Below are 26,339 nucleotides of genomic sequence, written 5' to 3'. Positions count from 1 at the left end.
ACTCAGATGTTGGCTATTATTAATTTTTATTATATGAGAAAGTATTTTACCTTCTTTTCTCTTTAATGAACAGCTTCGGTCTTGGTAGGGGTTAGATTCTTTTTTTTTGTAATAAATTAGTATAGTTCAATATAACTATTGATTGACTTATAGGAATACGGGGTAGTCTGATTGTTATTATGAACAGATATAATGTAATTGGTAGCTTTTTAAATCTTTTTTGACCTTTTATTTACACTTTCTTGTACTCTGTATCCTTCTATGTAGAAACTAATAAAAATATTGGAAAGAAGAAAAAAGAAAGATCATTACAGATTCCACCACAATCTACCATTATCTCTTTCAGAAACATAGGATGCAGTTCACCTGGTCCAGATGATTAATGTACCCCTAGGTCTTCCAGCTTTTTGAGCACCTTCTCCCTTGGAATAGTAACTGCACTCACTTATCTACCATCTTACCGTTCAACATCTGCACACTCCGAGTGTATTCCATTGGAAGACTGATGCAAAATACTCATTTAGTTCATCTCCCATCTCCTTGTCTCCAGTTATTATTTCTCCAGCCTCATTTTCTATTGGTCCTATATCTACTCCCATCTTTTATTTTTTTTTAAGCATACTTGAAAAAGCTTTTCCTATCCACATCGATATTGTTTGCTTGCTTGCCTTCATATTTCATCTTTTCCCTAATGATTATTTTAGTTGCTCTCCACAGGTTCTTAAAAGCTTCCCAATCCTCTATTTCCCCGCAAATTTTTACTTTGTTTAATGCCCTCTCTTTTGCTTTAACATTAGCTTTGACTTCCCTTGTCAGCCTGGAGTATTTTGCCATTTGAGTATTTCTTTGTTTTTGGAATATATCTATCTTGTACCTTCCTCAATTTTCCCAGAAAATCACACCACTGTTGTTCTGCTGTCATCCCTGCCAGCATCTCCTTTGGTCAACTCCTCTCTCATACCACTGTAATTTCCTTTACTCCACTGAAATACTGCTACGTTGAACTTTACTTTCTCCCTATCAAAATTCAAGTTGAACTCAATCATATTGTGATCACTGCCTCCTAAGGGCTCTTTGATCTTAAGATCCCTGATTGACTCCCATTCATTACATAACACCCAATCCAGTATAGCTGATCCCAAGTAGGCTCGACAACAAACTGCTCTAAAAAGCCATCTCACTGGCATTCAACAAACTCACTCTATTGTGATTCATTACCAACCTGACTTTCCCAATTGACCTGCATGTTAAAATCTCCCATGACTATCATAACATTGCCCTTTTGACATGCCTTTTCTATTTCCCATTTTAATCAGTGATCCACATCCCAGCTACTGGGAGGCCTGTATATAACTGCCATCAGGATCCCATTACTCTTGCAGTTTCTTAATGCAACCCACAAGGATACAACATCTTCCAATCCTATGTCACATCTTTCTACTGATTTGATGCCATTCTTTACCAGCAGAGCCACACCACCTGCTCTGCCCACCTTCCTATCCCTCTAATACAACATATAACCTAATAACTCTAATATAACATATAACATTCAGCTCCCAACTACAACCATCCTTCAGCCATGATTCAATGATGGCCACAACATCATACCTGACAACCTGTAATAGTGTAACAAGATCATCCACCTTATTTCTTACACTCCGTGCATTGAAATATATCAATGAAATATATCAATTTGCTACCCTTTTTGATTCTACATCCCCAATACACTAATACTCACCCTGCTGACTGCAATGTTGTCCTCTCATCTCCCTGCCCTTCCTGACAGTCTATTTTACCATCTATCCTTTCCTGAGTCCCTTCACTGCAGTTCCCTCCTCCCTGCCAAATTAACTTAAACCCTCCCCAACTACCCTAACAACTTAGAGGTGACTACTCCCAGTGTTAAAAGGCAGTTTGTCTTTTTTACAATTTTTTAAACTATTTCCATGAAATTTTGGCTAATAAGGGCAGCCATTCAATTGGTTCAAAATGTGCTGGTCCCAATTAGCTGGAATTTCCAACCAATATTCTACAGGTGATGGTAATCTGTAATAAAACAAAAAGCTCGAAGTCCTCAGTAACTTCAACCTGATGTTCAGTTGTAATTCTGATGAAAGAATAACAACCAAAAACATCACCTCTATTTCTCTCTCTACAGATGCTCCTTGGGCTGCTGATAATTTCCACCATTACATGTTTTTACGAGGTATGTTCTTCCTTTTCAAAAAACAGGCAATCATTACTCATCTTGGCTTTCTTACAGCTTAGTTTATGTCATTGCAGTTTTCATGAATCCCAAGAGCTTCAACACTGCTAAGTGATCTATTTTATTGTTTGCAGCATTCAGTTTATAATAGGCAAAAGTGAGAAACTGACGTTCTAAAAGATGTTTACCATGTTAGCTGAGCATATTTTCTTTTGCCCTGCAGTTTCAAATTAACCAGGAATTAAGCTAAAATCTCCCAGATTTATATCATGTCAAATATTTACTGCAGAAACTTCAGACCATTTTTTGCATGGATTTGAATTGGATTAAATGACATGTTATTTTAATTAAATCAGTCTAACTTCTTTGCAAGATAGGAAATATTTTACAGCAGCTTCATATCATAGTGATCATAAATGTCACTGCCTGAAGGAGACTGGTGTGTAGTGTGCATATTCCTTGCCAACTGTATTGGCATTTTAATTCTAGGAAGTTCTTTCGCCTCTAATTATTGGACTAGGCGTTTAAATTTGAAAATGCATCATTAAAGTGAGAAGTGAAGATAATGTAACTTTTTGAAAACATTTTCAATAATCAAATGCTTTACCTTTTCCAAAGTTTATCAGAAGCTGAGTTTTCCTTCTGATGACAACATGGCAAAAAGTTTAACACTTTCTTCCAAAAGTCTCTTTTTAAGTGACTGACAAACCAAATGAAAAATCTGAAAGCAGGTATACAGAGTGGTGATCAGAGAGGCCTTGTGTGGGGTATTAAAGTCATCAGAAAGGCATAAAAATGAAGTAATTAATGTGAAAGGCAAAAATTTAGAATTTAGAGACAGAAATTATTTTCAAGCTGCGGCACACAAAAAGATGACTTTGGATCTTCAACCTAACAAACAGCATGCTGTGTTCAAATGAATTAATGTCAATTAAAGTTAATGTCATGTGCTATGTATAATGAGTGTCCAATTGAATATCATCCATCTTGAGTCACTGCCCAAGAAGAATTTCAGCCACTTGATCTTTTCTTTCAATACTGTCACGTACGTTTTGGATTCTTTGTATTTCTTTGAAGATAAATTAATTTTTTTAGTCTTTATTAAAAGGAAAGTTAGAGATATTGCAAAACAGCATACAAATGAATGTATGTCTTCCAAGTGTCCTTAAAGAAAATATGCAGACATTCAAACTTAATGGGGATCTCTTGAAGTTAAAGCTACAACCAGCTTCAAGTCTGACTCCCATTTAAGGTCATTTAGTTGAATTCAAAGAAAGCAAAATATGCCTCTGAACCCTGGTATAATGGCAGGAAAGGAAATGGAATTTCCCGTGCACTTTCCAGTAAATCTCTGCAAAGACAGTGTGCATATAGAGGGCTATCACAGAAGCTGACTGGTGCACACATCCACAATGGCCCTAATTCATCTAAGCTGTACCACTCGCTCTCTTGTCTCATATTTGAAGGATAAGTCTAGTTCTATCTTATCAACAATGTAGAAATCCTATTACTGTATATCAGTAGCATGCATCCTGAGGGCAGAGGGGAAGGGAAAAGGGAAAGAACATTGAAAAAAAAAATCACTGAAATCTGAAGATGTGATTTCTGTATAAATTCTGTTCTGAATAATTCTTGGTTGGGGAGGTTATTTCTGCTCTTCCTGTAATTGAAATCACATCATGAGAGCACAAGATGTGATTTTCAATCATAAAAGATGATTCATTCCTCTCGACTTTCAGTCATGCTATATGAGTTAAGCATTGAAAATTATTATAAATCCCCTGCTGGCTCAGATAAATGGTTCAGTGAGCAAGCCTTTTTTAATTAATGTAGAAATAACACAAAATCCTAAACAACAATTCTCATTCAACTATTAAGACAAAGATGTACCTTGCCTGAATAAAGTTTATTCATAAATTTTGCTTATCTTAAAGAAATAAGGATTTAAGCTTGTGGGCATTGTACTCCTGTAGCTTATTTTCTGAATCATTGCTTCAGTTGTTCAAAGATTGTGAAGTAGCTGTTTTTTTTTTGTATAACATTGCCCTTAGATTTCACTTACTATAGGTACTGTGGTTTTTCCTCAGTGAACAAGATGTTATGCTTGGAAATTTCAGGCTCATAGATCAAAGTCTTTTGTTGCTTTTGTGAAGGGATAAAATTGGATTTACTAATTTAAAGTTGTTATGTTGAAAGCCAAATATTAACTACAAACAAGAGCACATAAAATGGGTCCAAATTCCAGTAAGATGGTGGCAAACTTGAATGCAGTGGCTACTGGGCCCACCAAAGGTGTATTATCTTTTTTAAGTGGCTTTTTTTAGATCAACAATGCCCGACAAAGTGGTTCCATAATTCATGATGGGTCTCACCAATATAGAGGAGGCCACACTGGGAGCACCGGACACAAAAGACAACCCCAACAAATTCACAAGTGAAATATATTAAGAATGTCTTTGAAAATGCTCCACAGTAATATTGCTTTTTAAAAAATAATTCACCCCAATTTAATTGAGATCTTCATTTCCATTCTCTATCAAATATATTAGATGGAACATTTCAATTTTCAATTAAATAGCATAAAGTTTAAATATTAATGTCGATTCTCGGGGACACAAAACTCAGACCTCACATGAATTGTCAATCCTCTAGATTGGGGCAACGTGCTCAAACCTCAGTTTTAAATGTTTTATGATGATAACTCAGAAACTTCCTAAATCACCCCTTTCAGGAGTGCTACACTACATGCTAACATCGGGACTTTGCACTCCATCTTTTCAATTAATTTCATTGAATTCAGTGGATTGAATTTCAGGGGCAGATACAAGATGTTAACATTACTATACACCACATTTAGCACCATTGACCAAGGATGAATTTCTAAGCACATAAGCTTAAAATAAATATTTTGTCTTGCATCATCAATGGAGAGTGAGGTTAATGCAAACTGAAGTGTTCAATGAATGAAGTTGCCGTACAAAATAAAGCTCTCCTTGAGGCAGATAACCTCCAAGAGGACCACAACCTTGTTGTGGGGTTTGGAGGCTTGTGTGCCTCAAAGACCCAGAGAGCTACGCTAGCTGGAGTCAGGGCCTTGTGCTTTGGCTCTTGGTAGAGTGAACCATGCCAAACGGGTCAAAGGGTAGAGGCCAGACTAAGAGTGGTCCATTGGTTCTCCAAGGTCAGTTCAGGGCTAACAATCCTAACTGCTAAAAAAAAATGTGTTACGGAAACACCAATGAAGAATCCCTCCATATCTGTGTGCAACTGAATGGACAGACAGAGGAGGAGGACATTCATTGTTGCCCTAAGTGCCAGCAGGGTAAAGGGCAGTAAGTAAGTGAGATAGATTAACTAGTTCTGACGCTTTGATTCACATACTGTTATAATTAATCCAATAGCTTTAGGACATGAAGTTATGGAATTTCAGGTAAAGAAAGTCATAATAGTATAGGAGAGATTGCAGGGAATGCAGTAAAACATAAGCAAGAGAAAATCTGCAGTCACTGGAAATCCAAAGCAACACATATAAAATGCTGGAGGAACTCAGCAAGTCAGACAGCATCTGTGGAAATGAATTCCCTGGAAGGATATGTGGTTGTGGCAGAGGTAAAGCCTCTGGGCAGTGGCTTCCTTGTCAACATCTACGACATTCAGGAAGGCAGCATATGTGGACAAGCAGCAAAAAAAAAAATCACTCAGAATCAAGAAACCAGCAGAAAAGATCAAGAGGATTGTGTGGAGGCTGCAGACAGGCTTCAAAGCATGTAGACAAATGATCAAGAAAGTACTAAATTCAAAATAACATAGGGAAAAATAGTTACTTTGTAGTGCAATACAGAAAAGTAAGGCATTTAAGTGGTTATCAACTGGTGAAACAATGATGTTCAAAAAGACCTAGGTGTCCCTGTATGAGTCAGGGTCGACCGTGGAGACTGCATCATAGCTGTCTACATGATACGCAAGCCAGTACACTAGCCAGGGCAGTACAATATGGAGAACAAGCTGTTGTCTATGCCACAGGCCCCCCCTTTCCATGAAGCAAATGGATCCAAAGGAACCTGAGAGACCAAACGGGACCAGGGCTGTCGCAGGAGTAGTCAGTCAGCACTGAACTCAATGTAGGACTGCCTAAGGGACTCCAACTCCGGATTTTCCTTCTGGGTTTACTCCTGAAGCTTTCCCCATAGAGTGAGTATCACCACAAGGCAGCAGAGGATTCAGATGAGAGTTTTCCCTCTCCTAGATGAGCTGTCAACCATGACTGAGAAGCTTCATCTGTTTAAAGCAACTGTTTTTAAGGCACCAGTAACCCATCTTTGCCCCTTTTCCTGACAGTAGAAATGGTTCCACAGGGCTTAGTAGCTAAGCCACATGTGAAGACCAGTAGCTGGACTTGGTTGTCAGAAACTATTTGAGACGCTCAACATTGGGAGAACTAAATAGGTAGTGGGAGCTTATCCCCACTATGCCCCACCCCCAACTATGGAAACTTTAAGAACGTATAGTTTTTATAACTGTAAAAAGATCTATCACAAAAATTTCAGTACTTTTCCAGAACTTGAAGTGTCTTGATATTACATTACAATTTCAAAAATATACAGTGCTATTCACTTACCATTATACTGTGGTTGGTTAATGTGCAATGCTGCTCAAAAATCCCATCAATGCTTTTAAACCCAAATTTAAAAAATGCTTGACAGAAAATTGTACTTTAGATTATAATTGCACAATATCATGGAATGTAATTATCCAAATAGGGTAAATGGAAAGTTGAACTTTAAAATCAGCTTGGAAAACTAACCCATCATCCATTCAAAATGGCTCTATAGCCAAACCAAAAGATCCATTCCTGTTTTTGGAAATCTTTGTCTATGATGGGTATTTGCATTAAGCAGAGAGACAGAATTAATAGATAGGATCACACCCCATCAGAAGTGATATTTTTCCACATTCAGGAAATAGACTGATTTCACCTTTTCTTTCATACAGTACCCATAAGCTAACTTAGAGTCAGAGAAGCAAAGTCTGCCAGATATTACCAGAAATAGCTTCAAGTTGTGATATGAAATTTATTCCTTTGGAAAGGCACCAAGTTGAACAACACATTTCTCACAGATCCAATAAAATAGATCTCACCATGTAAGAAGAAATTTAAGATAATGATGATAAAACCTAGACAAGGGCAAATTTGAGATATCTATACTATCTTTTGTGATCCAGTATCACCTGATGACCAATGAAAGCCTACCTTTCAAAATGAACTGGTCCTTTTTATATTCTGAGGGCTGTAAGACTTGATATTTCTTCTGCTGGAATCCAGGTGTGCAGTCAGAACTAACTGAGAATGTTTGTAGCAACACCTAGGAAGAAGATTCAAAGAAAAAATTGAATTGGCAAAATTAATCATATCATATACACCAGATAATGTCTCAGTTAAACTGAACTGATATCAAAGTTATCAAAAATTCTCCAGCCTTGAATTTGACTGATCAAATTCAATAACATCTCTGAGCTTCTTACACTGATCTATATATTTTTAAAAGCTGTGTTTATTAAATGTGACATATTTTTACAAAAAAAATCTTGAGATTACAGAAACTTTGCATTGACAATCTCTACATTTAATTTTACCCATGGAATATTAATAATATCTTAACAGCAACAGGTATTTCAATATCAATAAAGGCTCCTAAATAGCAGCTGTAGTAGAACATGCTTAGGAAATCATTCATACAAATTTTCTTGAATGGAAAAGTTTCCCATTTCACTGAGGTCTTCAGGATTCAGAAGCAACGAGCTACTGATACGAACTGATGAAGGGATTGATGGTACCCATAAAAGGTTGAGTAGATGAGTGCCAACTATGTGCTCAATCAAAGCTAGGAAAAGGGAAAAGTCTTTAAGGCAATAGAAATTGATTATGGTATAAGATAAAAGAAACGTAGAAACTGATAAATGTAACTAGTGATTTGGTGCCAGATTGTACAACAATAATACATCCAATCTGAAGACATTCAAGATCATGGAGGATTGGTCTAAATTACTGATTAAAAAAACACAAAAAGACTATAATTTTAGCTCCAGTACTCAACAAGCTAATATTTTTGCAGAATAAGTATTTGCCTTAAGCTTTAATGCAAAATTAGAAAGAACATTTCTGATGCCACATACACTCAGAACATTGACTTCAATGGAACTGAGTGTTAAGCATTCTTGCAAGTAAACTATAAATTTAAATAACTTATGCCATTGCTGCAAAATTATTTCATTTAAAAAACACTTTTCCAAGTGAAGTTTCTAACCAAACTTCATATCACATGATTATATCATCCAGAAATGTTGCCAGCTATAGTGCAACAGGCTTTCCACTCCTCATTCAGATGGTAGCGATTCAAAATGAAGATTCAAGATTGTTTAATGTCATTTCCAGCAAAAGTGTAAAGAGAATGAAATAACACACACAAAATGCTGGTGGAACGCAGCAGGCCAGGCAGCATCTATAGGAAGAAGCACTGTTGCCATTTCGGGCCGAGACCCTTCGTCAGGACTAACTGTAGTAGTATAGCAGACGCAGTATACCACACCAGCCGACTCACAGGTGAAGTAGCTAGTGCTCCCAGTGCAGCCTTTTATATATTGTTGGGACCCAACGCAGACTGGGAGACCATTTTGCTGAACACCTACGCCCTGTCTGCCAGAGAAAGCAGGATCTCCCAGTGGCCACACATTTTAATTCCACATCCCATTCCCATTCTTATATGTCTATCCATGGCCTCCTCTACTGTCAAGATGAAGCCACACTCAGGTTGGAGGAAATACACCTTATATTCCATCTGGGTAGCCTCCAACCTGATGGCATGAACATTGATTTCTCTAACTTCCGTTAATGCCCATCCTCCCCTTCTTACCCCATCCCTGATTTATTTAGTTCCCCCCTCCTTTTTTTCTCTCTCTCTGCCCATCACTTTTTGCCTGTTCTCCATCTCCCTCTGGTGCTCCCCTCCTCCTTTCTTTCTCCCTAGGCCTCCCATCCCATGATCCTTTCCCTTCTCCTGCCATGTATCCCTTTTGCCAATCACCTTTCCAGCTCTTAGCTTCACCCCACCCCCTCCTGTCTTCTCCTATCATTTCGGATCCCCCCCCCCCCCACTTTCAAATCTCTTACTGTCTTTTCTTTCAGTTAGTCCTGACGAAGGGTCTCGGACCGAAACGTCGACAGTGCTTCTCCCTATAGATGCTGCCTGGCCTACTGCCTTCCACCAGCATTTTATGTGTGTTGCTTGAATGTCCAGCATCTGCAGATTTCCTCGTGCTTGTGTTTGAGGCTGATGGTCCTGAAGATGTTCTGTAACCTGCTTCCGGTTGGGAGTAGGATGAACAGTTCATGAGCAGGCTGGGTGGGATCTTTCATGATGGTACCAACCCTTTCTCTATACATGACCTTGATGTTGAGTGGGCTGGTGCTAGTGATGTGCTGGGCAGCTTCCGTGCCATACAGTGACACAGCTTGTTAGATGCTCTCTAATGCACATCCGTGGAATGACACGAGCACAGATGTGCATAATTCAGCTCAGTAGAGGCATTGGTGAGAGTTCCTGCTTTTAGATAATGTGTTTTGGGACCATGAGAGGTTGTGTGAGATGTGCACTCCCAAGAGTTTGAAACTGCTCGCAACTTCCACAGCTGTGTCACTGAAGTAAAGAGGGGTGCGAGTGGTCAGCTGAAATAGAGCAATCTTGAATACCTTAAAATAACCAGTCATTGCAATGGCTACCAAGAGTGTCTGTTGGCAATTAACCAAGTACACAAAGTTGTTTATATGTGCAGTTAGCAGTCAACACTTATTTTACAATTACCACTTTTGTGAAGTGCCTGAACGTTTCCATAATTCGGCTGATTGGCACAATGCATTGATTATAACATGTTTAATTTAATTTCTGTGCTAAAACATGAGAGTTTATAATGAATGCCAATATTAGCTATTTTATACTTTGCATTATGTAGGGAAACAGGATATATTAATCGTATATGAAGAGATCAATGTTTAGAAATGTGATATTTTTATTCCTTTCCATATAGGCTGCCTGACTTGCTGAGTTCATCTAACACTTTGTACGTGTCACTCTAGATTTTCAGCATGTGCAGAATCTCTTGTGTTCATAATATTTTAGATTTCATGACGTGTCTCTTCAGAGATGCAATCAGTTGTCCTGGATCTTCATTGTACCGGCTGAGCAGGACATTGAGTTACCTGCAGTGGAGATTTGAGTTCAAAGGTATTACAATTCTCTCATAAACTTACATTCTGAACTTAAATCATCCCTATTACATGAAGAAAAAATTGATGAAGGAAGGTTGGTAAATTGAATCAATAAGCTCCCCGGCAAAGAAAGAGATATTTCAAGATCCTCAGTGTATATCATTCAAAAGAATTTTATAATTCTCTTTGGAAAATCCATGATGAATAAACTGATGGCAATAAATAAAAGAAGAACATTAGAATTTTGCCAAGAAGTTGAGGAAGTCTGCAGAATGCGAGGGTTTTAGCAACTGGTATTGGAAACCAAAGCATTGGGAGAATATGAGGATAAACTAGCAAGAAACAAAAGAAAATTATGAGAATAACTTCATAATAAGCAAGGGGATAGTAAAATAAAAGGAAATTTCTGTTGTCATGGTAGAAAACACAAGAAATATACCAGAAATAGTGAGGAACCAAGGGCTTTACAAGAGTGAGAAGATCAGTGCTATTATTATATGAAACAGTTCAGAGGAATTAAGAGCAAGGGACAATAGATTTCTCAGGCATGATGGTCTGCATCTTGGTATATGTAAAGAGGAAACTGCTGTGATATTGAATGTATTAGTGGAGATCTTCTAAAGTACTCTGAATGTGTAACAGGTCCAAAAGAAAACTTAATATAGGAAATGTAATAACACTATTCAAAAAAAGAGAGGAAGGGTAAAAGAGTAAAGAGGAGGGGGAGAAAATAGAGAAGTCTAATTTCAACCATAAAAGTCCACTATTAAGGATATTGCAACAGGTGAGGATTATACAGTCAATATATCCTTTTATGAAAAGGAAACTCTATTTAACATTCCGAAGAGTTGTTTTTTGGAAGGTATAACTAGTAGGTTATACAAGGAGGAACTAACAGAAGTAGTATATCTCACATTTTAGAAGGCATTTGATAAGGCAACATACAAAAAGGTTGTTGCAAACAAATTAAAAGTTCATGCAGTTTAGTGTAGTATAACAGCAAGGATAGCAGATTGGTTTAAGAGTAGAACTAAATGGGTCATTTCAATTTGGCAGGCTATTAGTGGAGAAATACCATTAGACAACTTACAATCTGGATTCATGTTTTAAAATGAACTTGGAAAGCAAATGGTAACCACATTTACTAACAACACAAGACAGGTCGAAGTATAACTCATTATACATTTTCTTTTTCAGAGAATGCAGTCTCTGTAAAAGGATATGAACAGGTTTGAGGTCCATTTGATTGCATGTTCACTCACTCACTTTGTTTGAGATAAAGCATGGTATTCAAATTGTAATGAACAGTCAGCTAACAAAATAAAAGTAACTGAGCTTTACAAAAACATGCTATCCCTACGATCTGCCATGTCAATACATTCTTTTTTTTGAGAACCATTTATTCTAAGGATGATTAACCAACACTATTCATCATTGGAATATGTTTTTTTTCATCATGTTCCAATAATATCCTGAGCTTTATACATCAGGATGAGATTAACAAAGTTCAAAGTAAATTTAATATCAAGGTAGATATCTGCCACCATGTACGACTCTGAGATTAATTTTTCACCAGCAGGACCATCACTGATTTCCCAACCGCAGTTCTTCTGTAAAGGTGATGGTTAATCACTCCATGAAATGACTTCAGACTATTTGGTGAGTCCCAGGTTGTTGCTGGATAGGAATTTTCAGCAATTTGACCCAGCGAAGATGAATAGATGACAGTATGGTTCCAAGATAAGAGAATGGTGATTTGGAAGGGCGGCTCCAGGTATAGAATGTTCCAGTGCTATTGTCCTTGAGGTTCTAGGTAGTTGGCACTTCGAGGTTTGGTGTGTGTTGCCCAGGAAGCCTTGATAAAGTTCTGCAATGGAATTTTAACTAAGGGCATAGGAAACACGTGAACTAGGAGTGGGCCATCCCTTGAGCTTGTCCTATTATTTGGTTATTATGGCAGAACTAATCTTGGCCTAATCTCTACTTCCTTGGCTGATCACCATACGTTTACTTCTTAATATTCCAGAAATCTTACTACTTCAAGATAGTACACAATACTCCCATGATGCACTGTAGGGGGGGGGGGGGAGTGTTGAATGGTGGATGGCTTGTGGCATTAATTTGCCGCTTTGCTCTGGATGGCACTGAGTTTCTTGAGGGTTATTAGAGCTGTACTCATCCAGCTAAGTGAACAGTATTCTGTTACTTGCATCCTGTAATTGGTGGAAAGGCATCGGGAAATCAAAGGGTGAATCACATCTCAGGACACTCAATTCCAACGTATCTGGTTAATGTTAAGCCCTCTCACGCCATCCAGCAACGTTATTTTTGGTCCACTCAGCAGTAACAATGCCACTCAATGGCAAATGGCTAATGATTTGTAATTTAGTTACTGAAAAAGATCATTGCCTGGAATGTATGGCATAAATATTTCTTATCACTCTTCAAACTGATTTACTTTATTTATTATTATTTTTGTTTTATTCATTATTATGTTTTTTTTCTCTTCTATATTATGTATTGCATTGACGTGCTGCTGCGAAATTAACAGATTTCATGTCACATGCCGGTGAAAATAAATCTGATTCTGACTACATTCAATGTTTAACTCTTATATTGTTAATTCATGCCCTCATTACTTATTGCTATTTATTTATATCTGCATTTGCACAGTTTGTTGTTCATTGATCCTGCTTATAGGTACTATTCTATAGATATGCTAAGTATACCCACAGGAAAATGAAATCTCAGGGTTGTATGTGGTGAAATATGTGTAATTTTACTTTGAACTTTTGAGTTCCTCTTGACCTCACCTACCATGCATAAGCCTCCATATCCAGCACATCATTCTCCACAACTTCCACCATCTTCAATATACCCTAACAGCAACTGTGTATTTACCTCCCATCCGCCCTTGCTTGCTCCATGGTTCCCTTGTCCATTCATCTCTCCCCACTAATCATCCTTCTGGCACTTACCGCTGCAAGTAGAAGTGCAACACCTCCTTCCTCACATCTAATGTAGGTCCAAAACAGTCCTTTCAGGTAAGGCAACACTTCATCTGTGAATCCAAAGGGGATGTCTACCGTATCCAATGCTCCTGATGTGATCTCCTCTACACTGGTGAGACCTGACTTAGATTGGAGATCGCTTTGTTAATTACCTTTGCTCTATCCGCAAAAAGCAGCATTTTCCGATGGCCAACCATTTTAATTCCTATCTCTATTCCTTTTCCAACCTATTGGTTCTTGTCCTCCATGAAAAGGCCACTCTCAGGTTGGAAGAGCAGTATTTTATATTCCGTCTGAGTAGCCTCCAACTGGATACCATGAATATTGATTTCTCGAACTTGCGGTAATTTTTCCCCCTCCTTTTTCCCTCTTCATTTCCTCACTCTGCCACCCCCCTTACCTCCTCTTTCCCTCTCTTCCCCATCACCTCCCCCTAGGGCTCCTTCTTCTTCCTTTTCTCCCATGGTCCACTCTCCACTCCTATCAGATTCCTTCTTCTCCAGCCTTTTACCTTTTTCACTGATCACCACCTAGCTTCGTACTTCATCACCCTCTCCCACCCACGTGGCTTCAGCTATCAACTTCTAGCTTGCATTCCTTCCCCCCCCCCAACCACTTTCTCATTCTGTCTTTGTCCCCCTTCCTTTCCAGTCCTGATGAAGAGACTCAGCCCAAAAATGTCAACTATATATTCATTTCCATAGATGCTGCCTGACTTGCTGAATTCCTCCAACATTTTGTGTTGCTCAAAAGAACTGACAAAGTTCACAAACCTTTGTTGGGATTTCTACATTAGTTCAAAAGGCATTCAATACATTTCTGCAAATCAGAAGTTGCATATTGGTGGGATGGATGTCCTTCTATAAAGGACACTGAGAACCACGTGGGGTTTCAAGTCTGGTAATTTCATTTAATGTTACCAATTTCTTTTTATTTCCGATTTACTTAATTGAATAAATTTGAATTTCCTAGCTGTCACAGAGGGATTTGAACTTGTTTCCAGATCATTAGTCCAGGCCTCTGAATTACTAGTTATAAACAGATTGATGGTACAGCATCTATAGCCCATTCATGTTCAAATATTTCTACAGGCATAGTAATTTGCCTTAATTTGACAATTCCTAACTAACACCTTCAGTGAGCCATTTATCAAATCTTTTCTATAAAATTGCACTAGAATGGTCATGCAGTTTCAGGCATATTTATTGGTACAGCCTTGCTGGTAGAGGTTGCAGCCACTACTTTAAAATTCATTGTATTTTATTCCTTGATATTCAAGGTAGGTTAAAAATCCTCACCTAAATATAGCTTTCAAGCTGAATTCTTTAAGCTCAGTGGGATTCCCATTTATATTGCAAGAACAAAATTGTATTTATTGCTCTGATTAAGATGCTGTCACTTCAAGCACCAGTAAGCAGTGGGTGGCAATAGGCTTCATGTACGTCTGTACATGCATGTGCATACTTTATGCTATACTGTGGGAGGGGGAGACTGTCTACATCTGTGAAATTATATCCGTGACTTTGTGCTGTGTGTCCCCATTCATCTCTGTGGATCAAGTATACTATAACGCGTATTATCAGCAGATTTGATGAGATGGGTTGTCAAGCTGCAAAGAGAACACAACCAGAAGTATCTAGGTGTAAGTGGGAAAAGTTGACAGTTCGAGTATAAAAGAAAATGTTAGAAAATACTTTGGGAAGAAGGAAAGTAAACATTATTTAAATTAAGTAAGACTACAAAATACTACAATACAGAGAATACAAAAGTGTGTTGTGTTAGTCATAATATGAATTACAAAATGTTAGCAAGCAGGTGCGGTAGTCAGGAGTTAATATTCAATTTTTACAAGATGCTGGTAAGGCTGCACTTGGAGCATCAAATACAGTTTTTCCCCACCATATGTAAGAAAAGATGTGATTTCAGGGAAGAAGTGAACTTTTCCTGCACTGGGCTGACAGATCGAATCAGGCCCATAACACTCGTTGGAATAAATAAACAGAAGAAGAACAAGAACAATGGAAGAGAGGAGTAGACCATCAACCCATAAATCCTGCCCCAATTCAATTGGACCCTGGCTGATCTGCACAGGCCTCACTTCCTTCTCTGTGCCAGTTTCACTAAGTGCTAAAAAATTTTAAAGATCATTGAATTATCTACTTTGTCTTTAAATTTCTCAAATGATCGCGCCTCCACAAGCCTTTGAGATAGAGAATGCCAAAGATTCACCACCCTTTTGAACAATCAGAATTGGAATTAATATCACTGGCATATGTCATGATTTTTTTTCAGCAGTATATTGCAATACATAGTAATTAAGCTATAAATTACAATAAAAAGTATAGATAAAAAAATAAATTAAGTAGTGCAAAAAGAGAGGGAAAAAGTTCTGAGGAAGTGTTCATGGGTTCATTGTCCACTCAGAAATCTGAAGGCAGGGGAGAAGAATCTGTTCTTGAAACATTGAGTGTGTCTTCAGGCTCCTGTACCTTCTCCTTGATGGTAACAATAAGAAGAAGGCAAGTCCTGGTTGATGGGGGTCCTTAAAGGATGCTGCCTTTCTGTGGCATCACTTTTTGAAGATGTCGTAGACACTGGGGAGGCCAGTGTCCATGATGGAACTGGCTAAGTTTACAACCTTCTGGAGCTTTTCTGATCCTGTGCAGTGGCCACTTCATACCGGATGTGATACAAACAGTTAGCATGCTGTCCATGGTACATCTGTAGAAATTTGCGAGTATCTTTAGTGACATACCAAGTCTCCTCAAACTCCTAATGAAATATAGCCACTGTCATGCCTTCTTTGTAATTGCATCAATATGCTGAGCCTTAGATAGATGCTCAGATGTTGACACCCAGGAAATTGAAATTGCTCATCCTTTCCACTTCAGATCCCTTGATGAGGACTGGTGTATGTTTCTTCAACTTATCCTTAGTGAAGTCCATAATCATATAACCATATAATAATTACAGAATGGAAACAGGCCATCTTGGCCCTTCTAGTCCATGCTGAACGCTTACTCTCACCTAGTCCCACCGACCTGCACTCAGCCCATAACCCTCCATTCCTTTCCTGTCCATATAGCTATCCAATTTTACTTTAAATGACAATATCGAAATTGCCTCTACCGCTTCTACTGGAAGCTCATTCCACACAGCTACCACTCTCTGAGTAAAGAAATTCCCCCTCGTGTTACTCCTGAACTTTTGCCCCCTAACTCTCAACCAATGTTTTCTTGTTTGAATCTCCACTACTCCCAATGGAAAAAGCCTATCAACATCAACTCTATCTATCCTCCTCATAATTCTAAATACGTCTATCAAGTCCCCCCTCAACCTTCTACGCTCCAAAGAATAAAGACCTAACTTATTCAAACTTTCCCTGTAACTTAGGTGCTGAAACCACGGTAACATTCTAGTAAATCTCCTCTGTACTCTCTCAATTCCTTGGTCTTACTGATGTTGAGTGCAAGGTTGTTGCTGCAATATCACTCAACCAGCTGATCTATCTCACTCCTGTACACCTCCTCGTCACCATCTGAAATTCTGCTAACTGTAGTTATGTTATCAGCATATTGATGGATGGCGTTTGAGCTGTGCCGGGCCACACAGTCATGGGTGTAGAGAGAGTAGAGCAGGTGACTAAACACACATCCTTGAGGTACACCAGTGTTGATTGCCAGCAAGGAGGAGATGTTATTTCTAATCAGCACAGACTGTGGTCTCTCCATGAGCAAGTCAAGGATCCAGTTGCAGAGGGAGGTACAGAGATCCAGGTTTTGCAGCTTTTTGATTAGAATTGAGGGCATGGCTGTGTGAACATTGTGCTGTAGTCAATAAACAGCAACCTAATGCAAGTATTACTATTGTCCAGGTGATCCATGGCCGTAGAGATCTAGTGAGATTGCATCCACTATAGACTACCGCGGAGATAACAAAGCTCTAGGTCCTTACTCAAGCAGGATTTGATTCTGGCCATGCCCAATCTCTCAATGCACTTCATCACAGTACACGTGAGTGCCACTGGCGATAGTTGCCAAGGTAGCTCATCCTGCTCTTCTTGGGCACTGGCACAATCACCACCCTTTTGAAGCAGGTGGGAACCTCCAGCTGTAGCAGTGAGAAATTGGAGATGTCCTTGAACACTCCTGCCAGTTGGTTGGCATAGGTTTCAGTGCCCTACCAGGTACACCATCAGGGCCTGACATCAGCTTCCAAGACAAAGATCACAGAGTCACCAGATGCTACAGGGATTCACATAGTTGTAGTTTTATTCTCCTTTTCAAGCCGTGCTTAAAAGGCATTGAGCTCATCTTGGAGTGTAGCATCACTGCCATTCATGATGTTAGGTTTTGCTTTGTAGGAAACAATGGCCTGCAAACCCTGCCAGAGCTGATGTGCATCCAATTCTATCTCTAATTTCAATCAGACTTGTTTTATAGCTCTTAAGATAGCCTTCCATAGGTCACATCTGGATCTCTGGTATAGTTCTGGATCACTGATCTTGAATGCCACAGATATAGCCTTCAGCAGCTTACGGATCTCCTAGTTCAATCATGGCTTTTGCTTTGAGTACTACGTTTGAGAAGGCATACACTCATCCACACAAGTCTTGATGAAGTTGGAGACAACAGTGATGTATTCATTTAGACTTTAAGATGAATCCCTGATTATTATCCAGTCCACTGATTCAAAACTGTCATGGAAGTGTTCCTCCACCTCCCTTGACCATATGTCCTTGGTCCTCAATACTGGTGTTCCATTCTTTAGTCTCTGCCTGGGAGTTGAAGTATAGTCAGGTGATCGGACTTTCCAAAGTGTGGGTGTGGCATGGTACAGTAAGTGTTCTTGATGGACACACTCAGTGGTCGAATGTGTCAGATCCTCTGGTTCCACAGGTGATATGTTGGTGGCAATTGTTTAGAGGCTTCTTCAAGTTAGTCTGATTGAAATCCCCTGCAATTATAGAGAAGGCATCGCAGTGCTCAGTTTTGCTTCTCCCGTGCCTGCCTAAGCTGGTATCTACACTACTACCAGGCCAACGGCAGAGAACTCCCTGGGAAGATAAAATGGACAGCATATGACTGCTAGAGGTTCTAGGTCAGGCGAGCAGGACTGGGACAGAACCATCATGTTTGTGTGCCACGATGTATTAATCATAAAGTATTCATCACCTCCTCTGCCTTTAAAAGACTGAGTTAAAGAAGAGTTTTTGCACCTCACCTTTCATGACTGTCCCCTAATCTTTTAAAATCCTCCCTTCATTAAAGATTCTCCCACTTGTTGAAGTCTACTGTCACGCTCACTAAGAAACATGCACATGTCAGTGAAATCACTTCTTCATTCTTCAAAACACTAAATGACTCCAAAAACTCCCAGGAGTGAGCCCGGTTCATCCCTTGTGGACTTCCTCGTTCATACCATTCTCTGGGAAAGTTAGACCTAACTATGCACAGTCCACCAGCTGTGACCTCACTATACTGTACAATTATAAAAAATGCTTCAGTTTTAAATGCCAACTCTCCTGTAAAAAATATAGCAAAGTGGTGACCCATCAGCAATAGAAACAATCTTTATAATATTTCTTATGAAGTGATAATAACAAATGCAAGCAAGGTTGCATCACTGTCTGGTATGGGGAGGAGGGGGCTACTGCACAGGACCGAAAGAAGCTGCAGAGGGTTGTAAATTTAGTCGTCTTCATTTTGGGTACTAGCCTACACAGTAACCAGGACATCTTCAAGGAGCAGTGTCTCAGAAAGGCAGCATCCTTTATTAAGGACCTCCAACACCCAGGGCATCCCCTCTTCTCACTGTTACTATCGGTAGGAGGTACAGAAGCCTGAAGGCACACACTCAGTGATTCAGGAACAGCTTCTTTCCCTCTGCCAACCAATTCCAAAATGGTCATTGAGCCCACGAACACTACCTCACTATTTTAATATACAGGCAGTCCCCAGGTTATGAACGAGATCCATTCCTAAGTCTGTTTTTAAGTCGAATTTGTAGGTAGGTCGGAACAGGTACATACGATTCTTATTTAGTCAAATGCTTTTTTCTCTTTCAAAATGTAGGTCCTTTCAGGCATTTTTTCCCAAAATAAGCCAGTCTTGTCTACATTAAATATTTGGTCTGGCAAATAACCTCCCTCCTCAATAGGTTTTTTCAACATTTCAGGAAAATCGCTCACAGCACTTACATCAGCACTGGCTGCTTCACCTTGCACTTTAATATTATGTAAGTTTGCCCTCACTTTGAAACGATTGAACCAACCCCTACTTGCAACAAGTTCTTCATCACAATCACCTCCACTTGCTGCATGTGCAGCTTTTAAATCATTGGAAATGCTTTGAGCCTTTTCTTGCACTAAAGTAAGGCTAATACGCATGTTACGCTGATTTTGATCGTCTAACCAAATTATTAATAGCCTTTCCATTTCAATAATTAAACCACTGCGTTGCTTATTAATAATTGTAGCATTAATCTGGGCAGGGCCTTTCACATGTTCCATTATTCTCACTTATCCTTTAAAATTGTTCCGATTATTGACCGACTGTAGCCTAACACTTTTCCAGTGACCAATGGCGTTTCACCTCTTTTCGATCGCTTTATTATTTCCACTTTATTTTCAATCGTAATCGTTTTCCTTTTCTTTGATGCATCACCAGCACTTGCATTGGATTTACACTTTGGAGGCATGATTACAAGGGTAAATAAGAGAAATTTTTAATATAATAAACTTTATGGCAGTCCATTCATAAGAACGAGTTGTCCATAAGTCGGATGTTCTTAACCATATAACCATATAACAATCACGGCATGGAAACAGGCCATTCCGGCCCTCCTAGTCCATGCCGAACTCTTAATCTCACCTAGTCCCACCTACCCACACTCAGCCCATAACCCTCCACTCCTTTCCTGTCCATATACCTATCCAATTTTACCTTAAATGACACAACTGAACTGGCCTCTACTACTTCTACAGGAAGCTCATTCCACACAGCTATCACTCTCTAAGTAAAGAAATACCCCCTCGTGTTTCCCTTAAACTTTTGCCCCCTAACTCTCAAATCATGTCCTCTCGTTTGAATCTCCCCTACTCTCAATGGAAACAGCCTATTCACGTCAACTCTATCTATCCCTCTCAAAATTTTAAATACCTCGATCAAATCCCCCCTCAACCTTCTACGCTCCAATGAATAGAGACCTAACTTGTTCAACCTTTCTCTGTAACTTAAGTGCTGAAACCCAGGTAACATCCTAGTAAATCGTCTCTGCACTCTCTCTAACTTATTGATATCTTTCCTATAATTCGGTGACCAGAACTGTACACAATATTCCAAATTTGGCCTTACCAATGCCTTGTATAATTTTAACATTACATCCTAACTTCTGTACTCAATGCTCTGACTTATAAAGGCCAGCGTTCCAAAAGCCTTCTTCACCACCCTATCTACATGAGACTCCACCTTCAGGGAACTATGCACTGTTATTCCTAGATCTCTCTGTTCCACTGCATTCCTCAATGCCCTACCATTTACCCTGTATGTTCTATTTGGATTATTCCTGCCAAAATGTAGAACCTCACACTTCTCAGCATTAAACTCCATCTGCCAACGTTCAGCCCATTCTTCTAACCGGCATAAATCTCCCTGCAAGCTTTGACCATTAAACTCCATCTGCCAACGTTCAGCCCATTCTTCTAACCGGCATAAATCTCCCTGCAAGCTTTGAAAACCCACCTCATTATCCACAACACCTCCTACCTTAGTATCATCAGCATACTTACTAATCCAATTTACCACCCCATCATCCAGATCATTTATGTATATTACAAACAACATTGGGCCCAAAACAGATCCCTGAGGCACCCCGCTAGTCACCGGCCTCCATCCCGATAAACAATTATCCACCACTACTCTCTGGCATCTCCCATCTAGCCACTGTTGAATCCATTTTATTACTCCAGCATTAATACCTAACGACTGAACCTTCTTAACTAACCTTCCACGTGGAACTTTGTCAAAGGCCTTGCTGAAGTCCATATAGACTACATCCACTGCCTTACCCTCGTCAACATTCCTCGTAACTACTTCAAAAAATTCAATAAGGTTTGTCAAACATGACCTTCCACGCACAAATCCATGCTGGCTACTCCTAATCAGATCCTGTCTATCCAGATAATTATAAATACTACCTCTAAGAATACTTTCCATTAATTTACCCACCACTGATGTCAAACTGATAGGTCTATAATTGCCAGGCTTACTTCTAGAACCCTTTTTAAACAATGGAACCACATGAGCAATATGCAATCCTCCGGCACAATCCCCGTTTCTAATGACATCTGAAAGATCTCCGTCAGAGCTCCTGCTATCTCTACACAAACTTCCCTCAAGGTCCTGGGGAATATCCTGTCAGGACCCGGAGATTTATCCACTTTTAAATTTCTTAAAAGCGCCAGTACTTCCACCTCTTTAATTGTCATAGGTTCCATAACTTCCTTACTTGTTTCCCACACCTTACACCATTCAATATCCTTCTCCTTAGTGAATACCGAAGAGAAGAAATCGTTCAAAATTTCTCCCATCTCCCTCGGCTCCACACATAGCTGACCACCCTGATTCTCTAAGGGACCAATTTTATCCCTCACTATCCTCTTGCTTTTAATATAACTGTAGAAGCCTTTCAGATTTACTTCCACCTTATTTGCCAAACCAAACTCGTAACTTCTTTTAGCTTTTCTAATCTCTTTCTTAAGTTTCCTTTTACATTCTTTATATTCCTCGAGCAATTCCTTTACTCCATGCTGCCTATATCTATTGTAGACATCCCTCTTTTTTCAAACCAAGTTTCTAACATCCCTTGAAAACCATGGCACTTTCAAACCTTTAACCTTTCCTTTCAACCGAACAGGAACATAAAGATTCTGTACCCTCATAATTTCACCCTTAAATGACCTCCATTTCTCTATTACATCCTTCCCATAAAACAACTTGACCCAATCCATTCTCTCTAAATCCCTGCGCATCTCCTCAAAGTTAGCCTTTCTCCAATCAAAAATCTCAACTCTAGGTCCAGTCCTGTCCTTCTCCATAATTATATTGAAGCTAATGCTATTGTGATCACTGGACCCGAAGTGCTCCCCAACACATACATCTGTCAGCTGACCTATCGCATTCCCTAACAGGAGATCCAACACTGCCCCATCTCTAGTTGGTACTTCTATGTATTGTTGCAAAAAACTATCCTGCACACATTTCACAGACTCTAAACCATCCAGCCCTTTTACAGAATGAGCTTCCCAATCTATGTGTGGAAAATTAAAATCTCCCACAATCACCACCTTGTGTTTACTACAAATATCTGCTATTTCCTTACACATTTGCTCTTCCAACTCACGCTCCCCATTAGGTGGCCTATAATACACTCCTATCAGTGTTACTACACCTTTCCCATTCCTCAATTCCACCCAAATAGCCTCCCTAGAGGAGCTCCCTAATCTATCCTTCCAAAGAACCGCCATAAGATTTTCTCGGACAAGCAATGCAACACCTCCTCCTCTGGCCCCTCCTACTCTATCACACCTGAAGCAACTAAATCCAGGAATATTTAGTTGCCAATCACACCCTTCCTGCAACCATGTTTCACTAATAGCTACAACATCATAATTCCAGGTATCAATCCACACTTTAAACTCATCCACCTTTCTTACAATGCTCCTAGCATTAAAATAGATACATTTAAGATACTCTCCACCTCCTCCTCTCTTTTCATCCCTAGCAATGCATTCAAATTTATTATCCCTTTCTTTCTTCTCCCCTACATTTTCGGGCTGAGCGCATCCCTTCTCCATCACCTGCCTTTCCTCCCTCACACACTGTCTACTTACTTGCTCTACTGGTGAACTAACCTCCTCTCCCATAGTTTCCTCAAATTGATTTCCACCCCCCCCCCATCTTACTAGTTTAAAGTCTGCCCTGTAGCCCTAGCAAACCTCCCCGCTAGGATATTGGTCCCCCCAGGATTTAAGTGTAACCCGTCCTTCTTGAACAGGTCACGCCTGCCCCAGAAGAGGTCCCAGTGATCCAGAAACTTGAATCCCTGCCCCCTGCTCCAATCCCTCAGCCACGCATTCATCCTCCACCTAATTCCATTCCTACTCTCACTGTCGCGTGGCACAGGCAATAATCCCGAGATTACTACCTTTGTGGTCCTTCTTCTTAACTGCCTTCCTAACTCCCTATACTCTCATTTCAGGACCTCTTCCCCTTTCCTACCTATGTCATTGGTACCTACATGTACCACGACCTCTGGCTCCTCACCCTTCCACTTCAGGATATCTTGGACGCGATCAGAAACGTCCCGGACCCTGGCACCAAGGAGGCAAACTACCATCCGGGACTCCCGATCACCTCCACAGAACCGCCTGTCTGAACCCCTGACTATCGAGTCCCCTATTACTATGGTCCTCTTTCTTCTATCCCTACCCTTCTGAGCTACAGGGCCGCCCTCTGTGCCGGAGGCCCGGCCACTGTCACTTCCTCCAGGTAGGCTGTCCCCCCCAACAGTACTCAAACATGAGTACTTATTGTCAAGGGGTACAGCCACTGGGGTACTCTCTAGTACCTGCCCCTTCCCCTTCCTGACCGTGACCCACCTATCTGCCTCCCGTGGCCCCAGAGTGACCACCTGCCTATAACTCCTCTCTATCACCTCCTCACTCTCCCTGACCAGGCGAAGGTCATCGAGCTGCAGCTCCAGTTCCCTAACTCGGTCCCTCAGGAGCTGCAGTTCGACGCGCCTGGCGCAGATGTGGACGTCCGGGAGGCTCGGAGACTCCAGGATCTCCCACATCCGACACCGAGAACAAGAAGCTGCCCTCACACTCATACTTCCCGAATAACTGAAAATAACAAGGAGAACTAAAAGATAAGCCTACTGTGCCCTCTTCCGCCTAAGCCCTCTGAGCCCAAGCCCTACACTCTGCTCCCAGCTCACTCCGCTGCCCGCAAACGAAGCTGCCCACTGCTTAAGGCTGTGTTCTTTTTATATCTTCCCTCCTTCCCAGGCCTCCTTCACGCGCCTGCGCAGTCCCGCCTCTCAGAACTCCGATCTGAGAAGCAATTTGAAAATGGCCGCCGCCGCACTTCTTCTCAAAGCCTCGCTGTCCTCTTCCAAAAGAGAACTACCTCACTCTTTCTCTCCTTTTTATATCTTCCCTCCTTCCCAGGCCTCCTTCACGCGCCTGCGCAGTCCCGCCTCTCAGAACTCCGATCTGAGAAGCAATTTGAAAATGGCCGCCGCCGCACTTCTTCTCAAAGCCTCGCTGTCCTCTTCCAAAAGAGCAACCCGGGGACTTACTGTATATTATTTCTGTTTTTTGCACAATTTTTAATCTATTCAATTTACGTATACTGCAATTGATTTACTTATTTATTATATTATTTTTTCTTCTAGATTATGTATTGCATTGAACTGCTGCTGATAAATTAACAAATTTCATGACACGTGCTGGAGATGATAAGCCTGACTCTGATTCTGAGAATTGCAAATTACACAATGCACAAAATGCAAATGTGTTCCTACGAGAGGTATAGTGACACAGCAGTTAGTTCTGCTGACTCCCATACCCAAGCTCCTGGGTTCAATCCTGATCCTGGGAGCTGCCTGCATAGTTTGCTCTTTGTCTCCTTGAATATATATACACAGTGCCTAAGATTTTTGCAGTGCATTGTAGTAATTTTATGTTTTACGCTGTACTGCTGCCACAAAAACAAACAAATTTCATGACATGTGTGAGTGATGATAAACCTGATTTTGATAAGGCTCCCTATTGTGGACTGAGAGTGGGAAATTGGCAGGCAGAGCAGAGGGAGCATCAGAAAGACATTCCGTGATGATCAATAATCCAATTGTTTGCAATCAAATTACCATGCCTGGTATTTCAGGGCTGAGTGGGTCTGCAACCCCATTGCCACCCCAAACCCTGGTACTCCTTCTCTGCCACCTGCCCCACACCCCCTTCCGCAGCACCCTACCCTTGACAATCCCATCATCCTTCACACCGATCAGATTTACAAACTTGCTCTCCAATCCACATTGACAAATACAGAAATGTGCAAAAGTCTTAAGCACTCTAGATCACACTATATATATATATATATATATATATATATATATATATATATATTCATTAAAAGGCTGGTACTTTAGCATTGCAATCTGTTTAACACTATTACAGCACCAGAAACCTGGATTTTATTCTATCACTATCTATAAGGAGTTCGTACATTCTCCCCATGACCATGTCATGCTCTGGGTTCCTCCCACATTCCAAAAGCACTCAGGTTAGTAGGTTATTTGGCCAAATGGTTGTCATTAGATGACATGGGCTCACTGGACCAGAAGGGTCTGTTACTATGCTGTATCTCTAAATTAAGTGTTGGATTAAATTGTCTTGAAAATATGATGGGTCAATAAGTTAGACTTTGAAAGCAAAAAAGGAATTCATACTTGATTAGCTGGACTCTCGAGTATTTATTGCATTGCCAAATCATTCACAAAAATGAAGCATTCGCATTGTGCTTGATTGATTTCAGAGGAAGAAATGAACAAAAGAGCTGTGCAAGAAAGGAGTTAAGACCAGCGACAAAACGTTGTGGGATTGAGAGCATCAAACTAGATGTCTATACGGAAACCCGGTAAATAAATGGCAGGTTTTATTTGGAACCTAGCCTTTTATTCAACAATGCTGAAAATGAAAATGAGCCATTCTGATCAGACATAATGTGGCAGAAACGATCACTGAAAAAACAAGATAACACCAAATATTTCTCATCCTGACAGACCATGAGCT

The 26,339-nt window shown here is 40.1% G+C and overlaps 1 protein-coding gene across 1 annotated transcript in view; it reads right to left on the bottom strand.

The window, feature by feature from the left end:
• cdh13 (cadherin 13, H-cadherin (heart)) overlaps positions 1-26,339 on the bottom strand; it is a 1,114,993-nt gene that overhangs the window by 925,493 nt on the left and 163,161 nt on the right. Inside the window, exon 2 of the mRNA XM_073070318.1 lies at positions 7,458-7,569. Coding sequence (XP_072926419.1) covers positions 7,458-7,569 — 112 coding nt within the window. The remainder of the gene's footprint in view (positions 1-7,457; positions 7,570-26,339) is intronic.

This window comes from Hemitrygon akajei, chromosome 17, assembly GCF_048418815.1.
Source record: "Hemitrygon akajei chromosome 17, sHemAka1.3, whole genome shotgun sequence".
NCBI lineage: Eukaryota > Metazoa > Chordata > Chondrichthyes > Myliobatiformes > Dasyatidae > Hemitrygon > Hemitrygon akajei.
The sequence above is the reverse complement of the archived record's forward strand: the minus strand, read 5'-3'. Positions and strand labels throughout refer to the sequence as shown.